The 17,134-nt window shown below is 38.7% G+C and overlaps 1 protein-coding gene across 1 annotated transcript in view; it reads left to right on the forward strand.

The window, feature by feature from the left end:
- The window catches only part of CDK6 (cyclin dependent kinase 6), a 216,167-nt gene that overhangs the window by 51,507 nt on the left and 147,526 nt on the right, over positions 1 to 17,134 (forward strand). Inside the window, exon 2 of the mRNA XM_004602179.2 lies at positions 3,408 to 3,543. Within this exon, the coding sequence (XP_004602236.2) occupies positions 3,408 to 3,543 (136 nt within the window). The remainder of the gene's footprint in view (positions 1 to 3,407; positions 3,544 to 17,134) is intronic.

Here is a 17,134-nt window from a genome sequence, read left to right on the forward strand (position 1 = left end):
AAAGACTCTGGAACTCTCATGTGTGTCTGATAGATTTTTGGACACTTTCTTCGAAATCTTCTTGCAGTAGTTTTCTTTGTGTGTGTGTGTGTGTGAATAAATAGGTTTTATTTAGAGGATTTTTAAGGTGTGGGGGTCGGGGGTGAGAGAGAGAGAGAGAGAGAGAGAGAGAGAGAGAGAGAGAGAGAGTTAAGTGCACTCAAGAGAGAACACGGGCTTCTTCAGGGTCGGAGAGAGCCCCTACACACATCCTAGCATTAGACACAAAAGCATGAAAGTACACATCTCAAGAGGGGAGATGTGGGCAGCACATATGCTCGGCTGCATGGGCACAAGCAGCACATGGGCTCTGGCAGCATATGCACGCCCTTCCCTTGTTCAAGGTGGCCTTTATAGGGTTTCTCCAACCTGCCCCCACGTGGGGCTTCTTCCCAGGTAAAAGTCCTTTGCTAAGGAGGTTACCAGGGAGGTTGGGAGTGGTTACCTTCAGCAGACAGACCCTCAGGAGGTTGGACCCCTCTCCATGAAGTTCCTCAAACCCTTGGACCTCTCCCTTAATCTGCAGTAGTTTTCTTGCCCTCGAGGTGTCCCTGTGCACTAGGATGTCCATTCCCAGTCTCTTCCAGCCAAACCCATTGTGCTTCCTCATGGCCTGTTGTGACGACAGTCACAGGCCCTCTCTGTCCACCTCCCTACTCTGCAGTACTCACAGCCCTGCTCCCCCCACGCTCATTTGGCCAGACTGTGCAGTTACCTAGGTAGCAGCTGAGCCTAGACACCCTCCAGACTCGCGACCACATCACAAATCTCTTCTAGAAGCCCCCTCAGCAGGACATGTCATTGTATACCCGCCCCGCCCCAAAATAGAGTCTGAATAAATGATAGTCACCCTCCGTTACCAATCTGGAAAAGATTTTTTTTTTTTTTTGCTTTTTGTGTCACACCCAGCAATGCACAGGGGTCACTCCTGGCTCTATACTCAGGAATCACCCCTAGCGGTGCTCAGGGGACCATATGGGATGCTGGGAATTGAACCCAGGTCGGCCTCATGCAAGGCAAACGCCCTACCCGCTGTGCTATCGCTCCAGCCCCTGGAAAAGCTTTAATAAACTTTTACAGGCATCAAATCCATGTGTGATAGCAATCACTTTTTTTCTAGTATGTTATCATTTATCAGTATCGGCTTCTTATCCCTTAGGGTAATTTTTTTAGAAGTCCTCTCAGTGACTTCAAAGTACTCTAGAACATAGGGGGGGATTAAGTTTCGAAGTAGATGATTTAAACTTTGTAATTAGGGGCTAGAGAAATCAGGTTTGGCTTGAGTAAGTGCTCTCTGGAAGTGGGTCGCCCTGATTGGAGCCCGGTACCACGCCGTGTCCTAAGCACCAAGAGCCACCCCCAAATACTGGCAGGAGTAGAACAATCCTTCCCCCCACCAAAAAGAAAAAAAAATCAGAATATTTGTAAATCGAGAAATGAAGAGGGAAATTCACTTGATCATAATTTATTTTAATGGAGTTTTAGAACTTAGCCCAAACTGCCCCTAATTAAAAAGCAGTTTAGATCTGGCTGTGAAGTATGTGTTGCTTCTCCCACCCCCAGCTTTGAGTTAATTATAGGCTCTTCAGTTTCTTTAAAGTTTAAAGGGGAAATACCAAGTGTTGAGGGGCACATATGTCCCAGAAATGTAGTAGGGTGTCATGATGAACCATGTAGGCAGGAAAAATTTTTCACCAGCAAAAGACAAAGTGGACACTTACGTCTACCTTGCATTTTAGTTACTGGCTTGAATGAATATTTATAGCAAGCTTTTTTTTGAAGATGTTTTTAAAGACAACAGACAATAGTGTGAATGGCATTTATTAACTTTTCTTGGTGTTTATATTGCACTCTGTCAAGAAATTTACTGAGAAATTCTTAGGGGTGTTTCATTTCTTTCTTCCAGTGTTACAGTCAGCATTTTATATACTACATAGGGTGCTCTATATGGTTGAAACAAAAGGGGGGAATAAGTCCTTGAAAGTTCTTTTGACTAAGGACTTATTTTTGAAACTTAGAGTTGTAGTTAGTTGTTGCATTTTAAGGAGGAAATTGAATTTGCCATCTGAATTTAATAATAAAGTTCGTTAATTTGCATCACTTAAGACTGGTCAAGTTTACTGATGCAGTCTCAGATCACACACACACACACACACACACACACGTACATGCACACATACATATATGCACAGGATGAGATTCCAGAGTTTTTATTAGCAAGGTATTTGGAATTCTTGTTTGTTTGTTTTTGGGTCACACCTGGCAATGCTCAGGGGTTACTCCTGGCTCTACAGTCAGGAATCACCCCTGGCGGTGCTCAGGGGACCATATGGGATGCTGGGAATCAACCCAGGTCGGCCACGTGCAAGGCAAACGCCCTATCCGCTGTGCTATTGCTTCAGCCCCGGTATTTGGAATTTTGAGGAAGATTTTTTTTTTTTTTTGCCCTTTCCAGGGAGATGGTTTTTACTCACCAAGAAGACTCTTTAGAACTAAATTTCTCCATGTTCCATCATACTTGCTTTCACAAGCATGATTATAACACCTTAAATACCAGGAATACCTTTATTTCAGAGAGACCACCGCACCAAAATGCTTAATCTGTGTCTTTAATAATTATTACTGTTTGCTGAGAAGAAACATACTTTTCCTAGGCTGTGGTTTTTAAAACTATCTGTACCAGCAAGTTACACCTAAGAGATAAACAAAAGAAACTCACCAGCAGACATTCACATGCTGGAGTTATGCTGCTTTCTCTCCTCCTGTAAAATTCTTTTTTTTTTCTTTTTGAATCATTCCTGGCGATGCTCAGGGGTTACTCCTGACTTTGCACTCAGGAATCACTGCTGGCGGTGCTCAGGGGACCATATGGAATGCTGGTAATAGAACCCTGGTTAGCCACGTGCAAGGCAAACGCCCTACCCACTGTGCTATTGCTCCAGCCTCTCCTGTAAAATTCTTTGTCACCGTTTAATCAAATGCTCCAAGCCAGTGATTTCTAAAGTAGATGATAACTAACGGGTTGGGATAGGGAGTGTCAGTGGAACTATCCAAAGCAGTAAAATTGATGGTCACTTTTTGTTTAAAGAAGAGAAACTTGGAAGGAGGGGGGCATGAAGAATGAAAAGGATGCCATAGGCCCCAATAAGTTTGTGAACTTTCATCGCTAAGAGCTTCTTTCCATAACTCTCCTATTGAAATGAAGGGTCAGATCCTAGTAGGTATTCTTAGATGTTATTACAGGAAATGATCTGCTCTGGCCATTATCATGGTTACTATTACTATTTACTTATTTAATTGAGGGATATCTGTAATGTGTATAAGTGACTGCTTACTGCCACCAACTTAGTATCTTTTTTTTCTTTTAGGCTGTTTGATGTGTGCACAGTGTCACGAACAGACAGAGAAACCAAACTAACATTAGTGTTTGAACACGTTGATCAAGACTTGACTACGTATTTGGATAAAGTTCCAGATCCTGGCGTGCCCACTGAAACCATAAAGGTACTGAGAATCACCTTGCTGTTTACTCGGACACTTTCACTGTTAAAGTCTATTAAGCACTGTCACTGTTGCACTGTCATCCCGTTGTTCATTGATTTGCTCGAGCGGGAACCAGTAACATCTCAATAGTGAGACTTGTTGTTCCTGTTTTTGGCATATCGAATACACCACGAGTAGCTTGCCAGGCTCTGCCATGTGGGCGGGATACTCTCGGTAGCTTCCCGGGCTCTCCGAGAAGGGCAGAGGAATCAGCTGCAGTCGGCCGTGTGTAAGGCAACACCCTACCTGCTGTGCTATCGCTCCAAACCAAAGTCTATTAAGGAATAAATTTATTTCCTTAAGAAATCCACCAGAATTTGAGTTTTCCGAACTCAGTAAATATAGTTAAATGTATTTAATATAATCAAGTGGATGTTTAAAATGGCATATATCTAAGAGCTCATAGATTTTAGAACTCTGATAAAACTGAGAGATAGTACAAGGGTTAAGGCCCTTGTGTTGAATGCAGTTGGCCCTGGTTTTTGTTTCCGCCACTGCATATGGTCATGAAGCGCAGCCAGGGTTCACTCTTAAGCACGGAGCTAGGAATTGCCTCAGGGCATGCCACATGTTGCCCACGAGCCCCCTCACCCCCCTCAAAAAAAGAAGAAAAACCAAAAATATTTTACTTTTAATACATATTAAAATTATTGAAAATATATATTTGCATATTTACTGATCTGACCTTAGATATTATAGTAGCACTGTAATACTGTCGTCCCATTGTTCATCGATTTGCTCGAGCAGGCACCAGTAGCGTCTCCATTGTGAGACTCGTTGTTACTGTTTTTGGCATATCGAATATGCCTCGGGGAGCTTGCCAGGCTCTGCCGTGTGGGCGAGATACTCTTGGTAGCTTGCTGGGTTCTCTGAGAGGGACAGAGGAATCGAGCCCGGGTCGGCTGTGTGCAAGGCAAAGGCCCTACCCGCTGTGCTGTCACTCCAGCATAGTTCAATCTTCTTCTGATGGCTTAAAAAATTGGGGGGACTTTATGTGAAATATCATTCATAATCATATAAATATTATAATTATTACTGATTCTAGGGCACAACTATACCATGTAATGCTGAAATACTGACTGTCAGGTTTTTCTTCTTTTTCTCTCTTTTTTTAATAAAATTTATTATTTTTAATTTTTATTTTTTTTTAATTTTATTTTACTTTTGTTTTTTGGGTTGCACCCGGCGATGCTTAGGGGCTTCTCCTGACTCTGCATTCAGGAATCACTCCTAGTGGTCCTCAGGGGTCCATTTTGGAATCGGGTCGGACTCATGCAAAGGAAACACCCTCCCCGATGTGCAGTCGCTTCAGCCCCTCTCCTTTTTTTCTAATTCATAAAACCTTATAAGAAGCTTAAATTCCAGTGCCATTCCAAATTCTTGGTATTCACAGATCACTGAAAACTAGTTAGAGGTGAACAAGCTGGATGATGTATGACTAGCAGTTTGTTCTTCCTTTAAGCCTAATAGAAAAAGGTTCTTAAAGACTTTTGGTGGCATTGTTTTCATTCTGCTTATCTGAATTTCCAAGTAGATCTTTCATATATATATATATATATACACATATATATAACATATATGATGATATGAAGGGGGCTTGAGTAAACATTATTTAGAAGTGAGTTATAAACTGGATAAGATTTTAGGTGGAGTGCACACACATATTTGAGTAGTTGATAGTGGGCTAGGAGATAGCAGAAGGGTTGATTCCTAGCTTTACATGGCTCCCCGGCACCCCTTGGTAGAGCCCTGGAGGTCTAGAGCACCGACATGGTGGCCTGGCTAATCCCCAGTACCACATCACACCTTTGGATCCTTACATTGAACCTAAAGCCTAGTTACCCAAGAATTGCAGGTAGGGCCCCTGGGCCTCCTGGGTACCACCTGAAAGCTCTTTCCCCCACATACACACAAATAACCCTTTTCTGTACCAAAAAAAGAGGTTAGAGAATGAAATGAATAGTTTTAGGGCAAAGACTTAACAAATATAAGTATTTATTTTTAGTTAACACTTTTATTTCTGTGAATGATTTCCTCATATGAATGGTATGCAGGATAATCTAGTTAGTAGGAAGTTTTAACTAATTGAGGTTCTGATTGACTTTTATAGCACATAACCGGAAAGTAAAATTTCTTTTGTATAGGTTCACTTACGAGATGTATTGATGATTAGATCAAGAGAATATTTGTTATGATGATCAAACTTTTGGGAACAGAGAATTACAATCATTGTATAGAATGTTGCTTTCAGAGTTTATCTGAATACTGTTGTACCTAAACATATGGCCTCTCTGGATGACTCAGTCTTGGAATAAATAATCATGTTATTTATGTGTCTCTTTGATACCATGAATTCTGCAGAGCTTGAAAGGGCCAAAAACAGCTCGAGTTTTATGTGTCTCTCTGGGTCATTTTCTGTGTGAATTAGATTTCATTTTATCTTGAATTGAATGTTTCTTAGAGATTTCTGTTGTTGTATTATTTCCAGGAGGCGATAAAACGGATTATTAGATTTATTTTACAAAACCCAGACTTGAGAGTTTGACACACACTGTTAATAACACCTGTTTTCTGCTTCTGGGATATATCTATTTTCACGAATAGTATGTGCTCGAGGTAAATAGTGGCTGTGGTGTCAGTGCTAGATGTCCAGACCTGATTCATCTTTCTCAGCCTGACGTTTTGCAAAGTGACTGCCTGATCCCTGCACTGCGAGATGAGGAAAGTTACCCAGAGCCTTCTCCCTTCTTCCTCGGAAAGGAAGCAAGTCATGGCGTTCTTGGCTCCTGGTGGTTTCCACTTTGCCTGAATTATGGGCAGGTGATTTGTCTCATCTTTGCAGGACACAGAGCGAATTAACATGAAAATATCACTTCTCAGAAAACAAGGCAGGCTTGAATGCCCTGTCACTACTGGTCATTAGCCATCTGCCACTGAGACTCATACTCTGTTTATCACATTTGAAATTCAGAGCAGATGTTGCATAATAAGGTGATCTCAAAAACAAGGCAAGAAACTCAAAGAACAACTACTCTACAATAATGATAAGGATCCTGGAAGGAAATTTTTTTTTCCAGTGTGATATTATGGCAGGACTAATAGAAAAGATCAGCCTGCGAATCGCACAGATGCATGAGTGACTAATATCCTGGTTTTAATGCAAACTGCTTTTATCATAATGCAAAATCATTTTTAAAGAACATGTGCTGTGAAAGATGACTAAGAGAACTGTTTAATTAAAAAAACTGATTTCAGTAAGCAAATTGGAACACTTTCATAACATCAGTTCTAGTACAGAGGACCTCAGAGGTCAGTCATGCCACTGTTGATTTTTTTGTTTTTTTTAAAGATGGGCCTTATTTTACAGTGGTTTGGCTAAAAGAAAGCACCCCTGTGGTACAGTTGGCACTCTTGGGGCATATAACTCAACAGTATGGCTTCCCAGACAGATAATTTTCTTCTTTGTATTCAATATTCTGTGCTTTGTATATCCTGGCCCTCTCAAGTATTCATGCCAACATGATTATATCATCCCCCAAAACCTCCTCCCCCCCCACACACAGTAGACTTGCTTCTACCAATAACCCCATAATTTTAATTTAATCTTTTTTTAATTGAATCAACGTGGTATACAGTTACAAAGTTGTTCACAATTCGGTTACAGTTATACAATGCTCCAACACCTGTCCCTTCACCAGTGCATATTTCCCACCACCGTTATCCTCAATCCCCCCCCCACCATACCTCTATGGCTTGCACTTCTTTCTCTCTCTTTCTCTGTCTCTGTCTCTCTCTCTCTCTTTCCCTCCCTCCACTACTCCTTCCCTCCTTCCCTCCCTCCTTTTGGGCATTATGGTTTGCAACAGAGGACTGAAAGGTTATCATGTATATCCCTTTACTCCTTTTAGCACTCAGTTCTTGCCCAGAGTGATCAACTATCATTGTCATAGTGGTTTCTTCTCTGTTGTAACTTCCCCCCCCCACGTGCCCCCTGCCACGCCCACCCTGTGGCAAGCTTCCAACCATGGGGCCAGTCCTCCTGGCTCCTCATTTCTTCTCTTCTCAAAATCCATGTGTGTATCCTTCCTTCTACATAAGTGTAGTATTTTGTAGCATAGGTTATTATAATGCTTTACCTAATTGACTTACATAATTACATGCTAAAGTTACACTTTAGTCCATCATGCATAATACTAACTTTTGACCTTAGAGAAATTCTATTTATTTAGAATGAGTCATCTGAAGTTTCTTTAGGAATCTATTTTTTTTTCTCAAAAGTCAGCTTCAAATATAATCCTTTGTCACAAGAATTGTTTCCTTGTAAATTGCAACCTTATATGTATATGTCCTATACCACGTCTTTCTTACACACACAGAGAATGAGATTTTAAAGGAATTTTATTTATTTATTGTTGGTTTACCATTGACTTACTCTGATAAATTTGTTTAAGTATTTGTGAAACTTCACACTTAGCCATCACGCTGGGACTTTGGATCCTGAGTACTAAGAAAATTAACTATCTGGGAAAAGTGTTGAGCTGCCAACCTTGAGAGATTTCTCTGTACCAGAATAGTGAACTCTTTGAGCCAGACTGATACATACATTGCTAAAGTTGAACAGCTGATCTGAATATAGATAGGGGAGCAACTGGTAATTTTCAATAATTCATGAAACTTCTTCAGGAATAGTACCTGTAGATTATATATTACATATACTTTTGAGGACTTTTGCAGGAAAAAAAATTTTCCAATACCTTGTAATGCTGAAAATATCAGAAGAGAAAGAGATAAAAGTAAGCAAATGCATAACTATATAAAAACACATAATAGCAGACTATGACAGAATTATTTAGCGATTTGGGTTTTTTTCCCTAGACAGCAATATGTTTGTTTGTTTGTTTGTTTGAAGCTACTGTCTTTCTAAAGATACTTGAAGACTGACCCACTAAAATAAATACTGACTCACTAAAATAAGCAAATGACACTTTGATTAAGCTAATAAAGAAGTAAGCTCTTTAGAAAATGCTTCTTCGCCATAGTCTTTGATTCTTTTTATAGAGCCCATTAAAAGTTCCAAGCAACATATATACAGTTTATATCACCATAGCGACACACATTCTGCTTAGAAGAGGGATATTCCACACCTAAATTTTTTGTGTACCTAAACTCCCTGGTTACAGTCTCTTTTTTGGCTCTTTTAATGATCTAAGTGCTGGAATGTTTAATATGTCCTTAATTCTTTGTCTGTATTTGCAAAAATTATTTCCTTCAGTCCAGAATCTTCAGGTATTTATTCTCCGCCTAACTTCTCCTGTGTGCTCTAAATACGTTATGTTTGACCATTGGACAATGCAAGGCTTCACCTCCACCCTCGTTCAAAAGCAAATTATAATTTCCAAGTTACCTCCATTTATGTGGGTTCATCATCCATGGATTCAAAGAACTGACATTCACAATTGGTATAGCTTAGAGGCTGGAGTGATTGCACAGCGGGTACAGTGTTTGCTTGCACGCAGCCCACCCGGGTTCAATTCCCAGCATCCCATAAGGTCCCCTGAGAACCACCAGAAGCGATTCCTGAGTGCATGAGCCAGGAGTAAACCCTGTGCATCACCGGGTGTGACCCAAAAAGGAAAAAAAAAACACCACACAATTGGTATAGCTTATAGGTGTGGAAACCTGTATGGAAGTAGAAGAAATTCAAAGGTCAATTGAGTGGTCAACTATTTGGTACCTCCTTATCCAAGCTTTGTCCAAGAATCTTCTCTCTGGCTCAAGCATTCCCTCACTGTATAAGCCTCCTCATCCTAGTATTCTTGCTTTTTTTCACGATTTTTATGCAGTGCATTGGCAAGTGCTTTTAATTTCCCACCCCTCTCCCCAAGAAATATTCACATTCTGTCTGCTTAGTGTCTTCATTGCATAAGTCCTAGTGCAATCCATCAAACCAGCTTTGTACCTAAGGATGCTGTTTCCTACTGCTGCCTTTATAAGTCTTCATAGGTCTGCATCTGTATACTGCCAGAGGGGCCTTATTAAAACACAAAGGAAAGTGTTACTCCTCTACTGAAATCTTTGCTTCTGTGGTTTCCTTTGACCTATAGAGTAAAATTTAAAATCTCCTCAGACATCCCTGCCTGCACCTCCCACATACTCTGACTTGCCTCTGTCCTTCAGGTTCACTGTTCTGCCACACTGCCCTTATCCTTCTAGCTCAGAGTGTAAGTACTCAACACTCTGCTAATTCCTCTCATTGCCCCTGGCTCCCTCCCAGGCCCTGCAAGTTAGATACCCACATCATTCTAGTCCCAATTCATACTGTTTTCTCATAGTTCTTCTCCTGATCACGATCATTTCAGCTGAAACTCCAGCTAGTTATACTATTATTATGTTTTGTCTCTATAACAGTTAGCTGAAATTATCTTATTTTTAATGTTTAGTTTTATGTTTTCCCACTTGGACAATAAGAACTCTGGAGTCTGAGCTCTAGATTATTGCATTTTCCCTGCCTAGCTGCTTCTGGGTTATAGCGACATCGAGACCCCCTCTATTTTATCCAGGATAAGTACTTGCCTTATTAACTAATTGACTCTGAAGTGCAAGCATCAGTATTCCTGTTGTACAAGGAAGGAAGTTTACTTTTTTTCAAGGGTTAGATTATATAACTTGTATAATAGATATATAAGTCTGGATACTGCTAGAGCACCATTTTACTAGAGGAGTCGCTAACGGTTTGTATTAATGTAGATTCTGGAAGGCATATAGAAAAGGAATCTCTAAGTTAGGTGAGTATTTTCTCCTTGTTTTTAAGCAATAATGTAAAGGATGAGTCAATTCTTTCATTGTAGTTAAGATAAATGATTATAAGTTCTAGTAAGTATTTGTCAAATGAGTAAGTGCTTTTACAAAGAGTTATGTAATGAAACCTTGAAACTTCTAAAATGGCATTTATGAGAATCAGATATCTTCAGCACGTGATATATTGTTGCTTTTACTATTATTCTGCTATTTCTTTTCTCCAACACTCTCAGCCAAATTCTCCAGATTAACTCTGTTTTGGGGAGAGTTTGATATGAGTTTGGATTCATAGACCCAGTCTTGGCTTTGTTGCCTGCCATCTTGACACTCTGACACTAGAAATCACAGGAAACAAAAGAAGACACCTGAATATTGGAAACAATCAAGTATAAATCTAATCTTCAAAAATGTCTCCAAGTGACTAGTAACATATAATGGTAAGCCTCATCTGGAATATAGACTCTACCTAACACATTTTGCAAGCATGAGTAGCCATCTGAAAAAAAAAATGGTTAGTGAATGCAGGTAAACACAATGTTTTGTTTTTCTAAATATGGCTAGTGAGCCATCTACATAACCACTGTCTCAGTTGCTCTTTTAGGACAATAGCCCTGCCTTCCGTCTTCTTCATTTCCACTCTGAGGAAGTGCTTTCTATTATGTACTTTCTGCACTTCCAGCAATACTTTACTACAGTTTGACTTAACACTTGACTAGGAAATGGAAACTATTCCTTTATTTGAGATGACTCAAGCCTCTTGAGTATTTGCTTGTCAGTGTGTAGTTAACCCGGCCGTTCAAAATGCTCTAATCTAAGCTCAGTGAGTCAGATGTGTGACATTTTACCTAAGGTTGCGATGCATATGGTACTTGTTTTAAACATTGAAGTGTTATTCCTTCATATAGTGCGCTAGAAAATGCTAATAATTCACTATGAATTAAAGAGAAGATGGTTGTGAATATGAAACTTATAACTAGAAATGCTTAAGTCTCCAGAAATCTATTCTTTAAAAAAAAAGTTCACAGCACATTATAATTTGAACTTCAATGATGCTTTTTGTTTTATTTCATTTACATTTTCAAGTTCTCATTAGTCTTAAATTAGTAGTCTTAAATTAGTTGGCAGATTTGCAAGTGTAATTGGTCAGAATTTTAACCTTGTTTTGTAAGTGAACAACTAAAACCATATGAATTTTAGATAGATCTTAGTCACTTCAGTTTTTATTTGTGACATTGATGTGGCCAAATACAATAATCAGATACTCCCTTCAGGGATTATCTGTTAGGAAACTAGAGTATTTGGAATTAATTTCAGTTTTAGCTTTTTAAATTTTTTATTAGTGAATCACCATGAGGTACACTTACAGACTTACAAACTTTCATGCTTGCGTTTCCATCATCCACTGGTCAAGTGCCCATCCCTCCACTAGTGCCCATTTTCCACCACCAATGGTCCCAGCGTCCCTCCCACCACCCCCGTCCTCCCCTCCACCCCACCCCGCCTCTGTGGCAGAGCATTCCCTTTTGCTCTCTCCTTTTGGGTGTTGTGGTGTGCAGTAGAGGTATTAAGTGGCCATCATGTTCAGTCTATAGTCTATTTTCAGTCCGCATCTCCCATCCCGAGCAGGCCCTCCGAGCACCCTTTACTTGGTGGTCCTTTCTCTGTCTGAGCTCCCTTTTCACTCAGCATATGAGGCCGGCTTCTAAACTGTGGAGTAACCCTCCTGGTACTCTTATCTCTACTGTTCTTGGGTGTTAGTCTCCCATTTGTTACTTTGTATTCCACAAATGAGTGTTAGTTTTAAGCCTTAACATATACAGGCTAGTTGCTTTGCTAATTTATTACAGCTATCTGTTTCCCTGACCACACTTGTTCATCTCACCTTTTTTGAATAAAAACAAAGAAATATTTATCCTTCTGCTAAAACGATGATCATACCACTTTTAGGTTGGAAAACTAATGTAGAACACAAGAGGAGATGGGGGACCCCAAGGTATAAATTTGACTATGAAGTTAGGAGCATCAACATTCAAGGTTAACTAAGTATTCACAAAGCAAATAGTGATTGACCTGAAAACAGTTACCCTCTATTTAAGATGTTGTCTGGATACAGTTCATATGAAATCAATATTTCAGGTGCTCCTTTTCCATGTTTTAGTTGACTATTTTATCAGCATTTTAATGTTCAAATATAGATCTGAGAAATTCATCCAGACCCGTAGATCTGAAGACAAAGATAGTATAAGATCTGTATATGTGAATCCTGCTTCCCTCTGCCCCCTCCTTTACAAAGATATATTTTAGGTCAGAAGTATGGGATACAAAAAGAGGGAAGTATTAAGTTGGTTGTGACGAGGAGAATTATTTGAATGAAACCCAGGAAAAAAGGAAGAGATTTACGTGCCCTCACTAACCCCCTGAAAATTAACTTTTTAAAAAGCACATGATTATGCTGAGTGCAAGGATTTGAAACATTACATTACAAAGTATGCTTGTTTCTCCATTATGATTAATACTCTAATTAGAGTGATTATTTTGTAAACAATCCTTTTAATACTTGAACTGGATATTAAAGATGGACTCATGCCTTCAGTGCAAAACTGTGAATCCAGATAAATGACAGTGATATAAATATTAGTTAAGTTTTTGTCTTTGCAATCATCTGTTCTCATGTTGGCACTAGACTCACAGTCCTGAATATGTATCTCATCATTGTTGTTTAAGATTTTGAGGGAAGCACTTAGAAACTTGGAAGAAAATAAAATGTAAGTGACATTAGAATGAGTTAAGAAGAGTTGCATTTTGGTATCCTCCCAAGGAGCGAGATTTATGAAAGCATCACACACCAAGGAAAAGAACTTTCCTTTTTTGTTTCAACTCCACCATCACTTTCACCACCCCAGTTTCACAGAACCTCTTACTTTATTTATCACCAAGTTCCATAATTAACATATGGTTCATGTTATTGATTTCTCAGGTTTCAAAGTAAAATAAATTGAGCTTTCTTCCACATTTAGAATATACAGTTTTTTTAAAGGAACGCTAAACAAAGACATGCATTATTTGTAAGTTAGAGAGCAGCTGCCAGAAAACAGAAAATTAGGAATGGAGTCATGGGTGAAATAATGGAGATACTGTTCAGAGGTAACCCTTTGTACAGCAGGAAATTTTCCTTAGAAAGGAGACAGCTGAGTTTGCTTGTAAATTTTGCTAGAAACAGGCCTGATTTAGTAACATGTAGTGCTGGTTTGGAGGTGGAAGCAGCACTTGCAGCACTGGGTACCGAGCAAGTGCTCTCTTTTATGGTTTTGTATAATAAAGTCTAAACCCCTAACAGTTTCAAAAGATACACGGGGGCTGCTATTTTTTTCTTAATGAATAGAATACTATATAAGCAAATATCGGACCTGGGAGAAGTCATTTTAAAGTATACAACAGTAAAAGTTAACACAAAGGAAAGATTCATAGACCAGACCAAATTTCAAGAGAGAGAAAGAGAGAGAGAGAGAAGAAAAGCACCAGAGGGTGAGGGGTGGGGGTGATTGGAGGGAACCTGGGGACACTGGTGCTGGGAAATGAACACTGATGGAGGGATGGGTGTTAGAATACTGTATGACTGAAATCTAATCATGAACAGTTTGGTATGGTTCTTTCTCCCAATGATTCAATAAAAAAGTAAAACATAAAATAAAGAGCTCTTGCAAACCAGTGTGGAAAAGAAAATTACCTCTTAGACATGCATAAGGAATATAAATATACAAATTCACAAACACGTATACATAAAATGGTTGTTAGTAAGTGGGAGAGATGTTTAACCTTACAAATGACAAGATAAATAAATGCACATTTAAAATAAATGTCAACAATAGATGATTAAATAAATTAGGAAAATTCATCAATAATTTTTGCAAAATCCTCATTTTTAAGAAAATATCCAGGCTATCTGTCTTATAAAATGATCTGTGTACTTTTCAGATACATTTACAGAAAACCAAAAGAAGATACATATTTTGTATATATACATTCCGTATATATAAGATGTATGTTATACACATTCTAGTAATGTATATCTCTGTTAAGATTATTTGTATTTGTGGTCTGAAATGAGCATGTGGCCGGGGAGATGGTACGAAGGGCTGGAGTGTGAGCTTTGCATCTGATGGTTGTCTGGGTTCACTTCCCAGCGCTGTAAGGTCCCAAAAGTGCTTCTTGAGAGTAGTTTCTGAGCACAGATGGGAATGGTGCAAAAAAAGAAAAAATATTTTTTAATTAAAACAGATTAAAAATTGAAGTGCACTGCTGTGAAGTTAAGCCAGATGAATCGCCATAGTTGATTGCTTTGGGCCAATAAATATAGTCAAGTTAAACCAAAAAAGGCATAATATTCCATTTTATGAGGAATGTTGCAGAGAAATTAAAAATTCTTACATTCACATCTTTATAGTGCAAACTGAGAGTGAATAACATAGACTACTTTGTTTTTGCTATTAGACTGCAGAGTAGGACAGATTTTGTAAATACTAAATGCAAATGCACTAAAATAATTTAACATATGTTTGCTGTGCTGATGATGTTGATAAAATGGCAAATGTAAAACAAGAAAAGTGGTGGGCTTTCTAATAAGAACTTCCAACCACTATTATTTTTATCTCCTTTAATCTGATTGGTATTTTATCATTAAATGACATAATTGTATACCCAAGGAAATTAACTTGATTGTAAATGAAAGTAATTGCTGGTGAGTATTAACTTTTAAATTAATGTCTACATGTAGAATAAAGTTAAAGACTTGATTTTTACTATAGTGGCAGGCACTGGTATGGGTTTTTTTTTTAATGATATCTAGCATTTTAGTATTTTTTTACTTGAAATAAATTTTCAGTACTCTGGTTAAAATGATCTCATACCAATTAAATATTTAAGCATAGGCTTTTTAGGATGTATGCATCTTTTATTCCATGCCTGCTCGATAAAGTAATATTTCTTTTCAAACCGGGATTGCCTGTATAGAAAAATTGCCCACAACTACATGAGATAATATGAGTAGAATTTGTTTAATGAAAAAGTGTCAGATGTCCTTCCAGGTTTTCCTAAAGTTAAATATTTCACTTGATACTTGAAGTGCTAACATCAATCTTTGTAACACGTACTTGCCCTTATAATAGCACAAATAATTTCACTTGTCCACTCAAAGACAGCCAAAGTTTTTTCAAAATTAAAGGAAGACAAAAGGAAGGCAGAAGGATGCTAAACAAAGGGAAGTTAGGTAAATGCTTATTATTTATGCATTTTCCCCTTTAAAATCTTTTGTTTTTTCTCATTGGACCTGTTGAACATATACAGAAAAAAATAGATGAACTTGGATGATAGTAAATTAAAATTCTAGAGGATACATTATTTTTGGGAAGACTAGTGTCCTAAGTTTTGTATGATGCCCACAGTTCTCTCTTGTTTGATTTAGTTCACTGGCATCACCAAACATATTTAAAATAGCTTTTTCCCGGACTGAATTAATCTGCATTGTAAGTAAAATTATCATGTTCGGTATAGCCCTGTAAGCCACTAAGCCATCAAAGCAAATCACTACTAAGATGGAGATCTCAGCCCTCATTTGAGAGCCCAAAGCATTGAGTTGGAGAGACTCTCAGAAACCACTGAGCTTCCTTTCCTCCAACCTAAACAGCAGAGTCCTAGCCTCTGGTGATTGATGAGCATGTTGCCAGGGGAAATGGACTGGAAAATCATCGCCTTGTCTTTTACTTGCCACAGGAAAGCCATAACAGAGATCTCTATTCTTTTTGTTCTGATAAGAGACCTAATGAAGCATCAAGAAGGGCCATAAAGCCTGGAGATGTGTTCTATCCAGCTGCTTGCCAGATTGCTTTTGTAAAATATAGCTCATAGCTAACTCCCAATTGAATACACAGTAAGTACAGGCTGTCTCAATAAGATAGCCTCTATAATAAGTGCCGTTAATAAGAGGCTACTCTTTAATCAGTACCATTAATAAGTACTTCTTTAATAAGAGGCTATCTTAATAAGGTTTGAAAAGAAATGGTACTTTATTGAACAGGTATAAATTAAAAATGCATACATCCTAAAAAGCCTATGCTTAACTGTATAATTGGTATGAGATCAATTTTTTAATAAGTACAGGTAACCCCTGCTGAACCTAAAAAATAGGCAGTTTGAAAATGTATCTATGTAATAGAGTTTGAGATGTATATTTTTTTTTTACACCTTCTGGCATGGTTAAGGTATTTACAAATTCTAGAGAAACATTGGACCGCAGAAACAAAGAACAGAGCAAAATTCATGAGTGCCAGTTATAATTTGAATAATGAGCAAGGAAGTGAGTGGTACTCATTTGATTAGCAGAGCTGCAGTTGAAGCACCAGTGCAGCGACTCCCTGGGAGGGGCGGGCAGCGCCAGCCTCCGGTGCCCCACTCAGCAGCTGCCCTCTTGACAGAGCGGTTGGTGGCAGGATCAAAGCTGCTATGGGAGCTGTGGGCATCATACATTACAAGCACATGCCTTTGGGTATACTTGCAGAATCAGTTCTGAGAGATTCAAGTTCAGCCCATCCAACTGTCATACAAGAGAAAATGTTTGGGGGTACATTTGGGTATATTGAGGGGTGTGTTGGGTAGGGCATTTGTCTTACATGCTGCTGTCTGGGTTCAGTCTTTGGTATCCCATATGGTCCCCCGAGCACCACTAGGAATAATTCCTGAATACAGAGACAGGAGTAAC

This window comes from Sorex araneus, chromosome 1 (assembly GCF_027595985.1).
Source record: "Sorex araneus isolate mSorAra2 chromosome 1, mSorAra2.pri, whole genome shotgun sequence".
NCBI classification, from domain to species: Eukaryota; Metazoa; Chordata; class Mammalia; order Eulipotyphla; family Soricidae; genus Sorex; species Sorex araneus.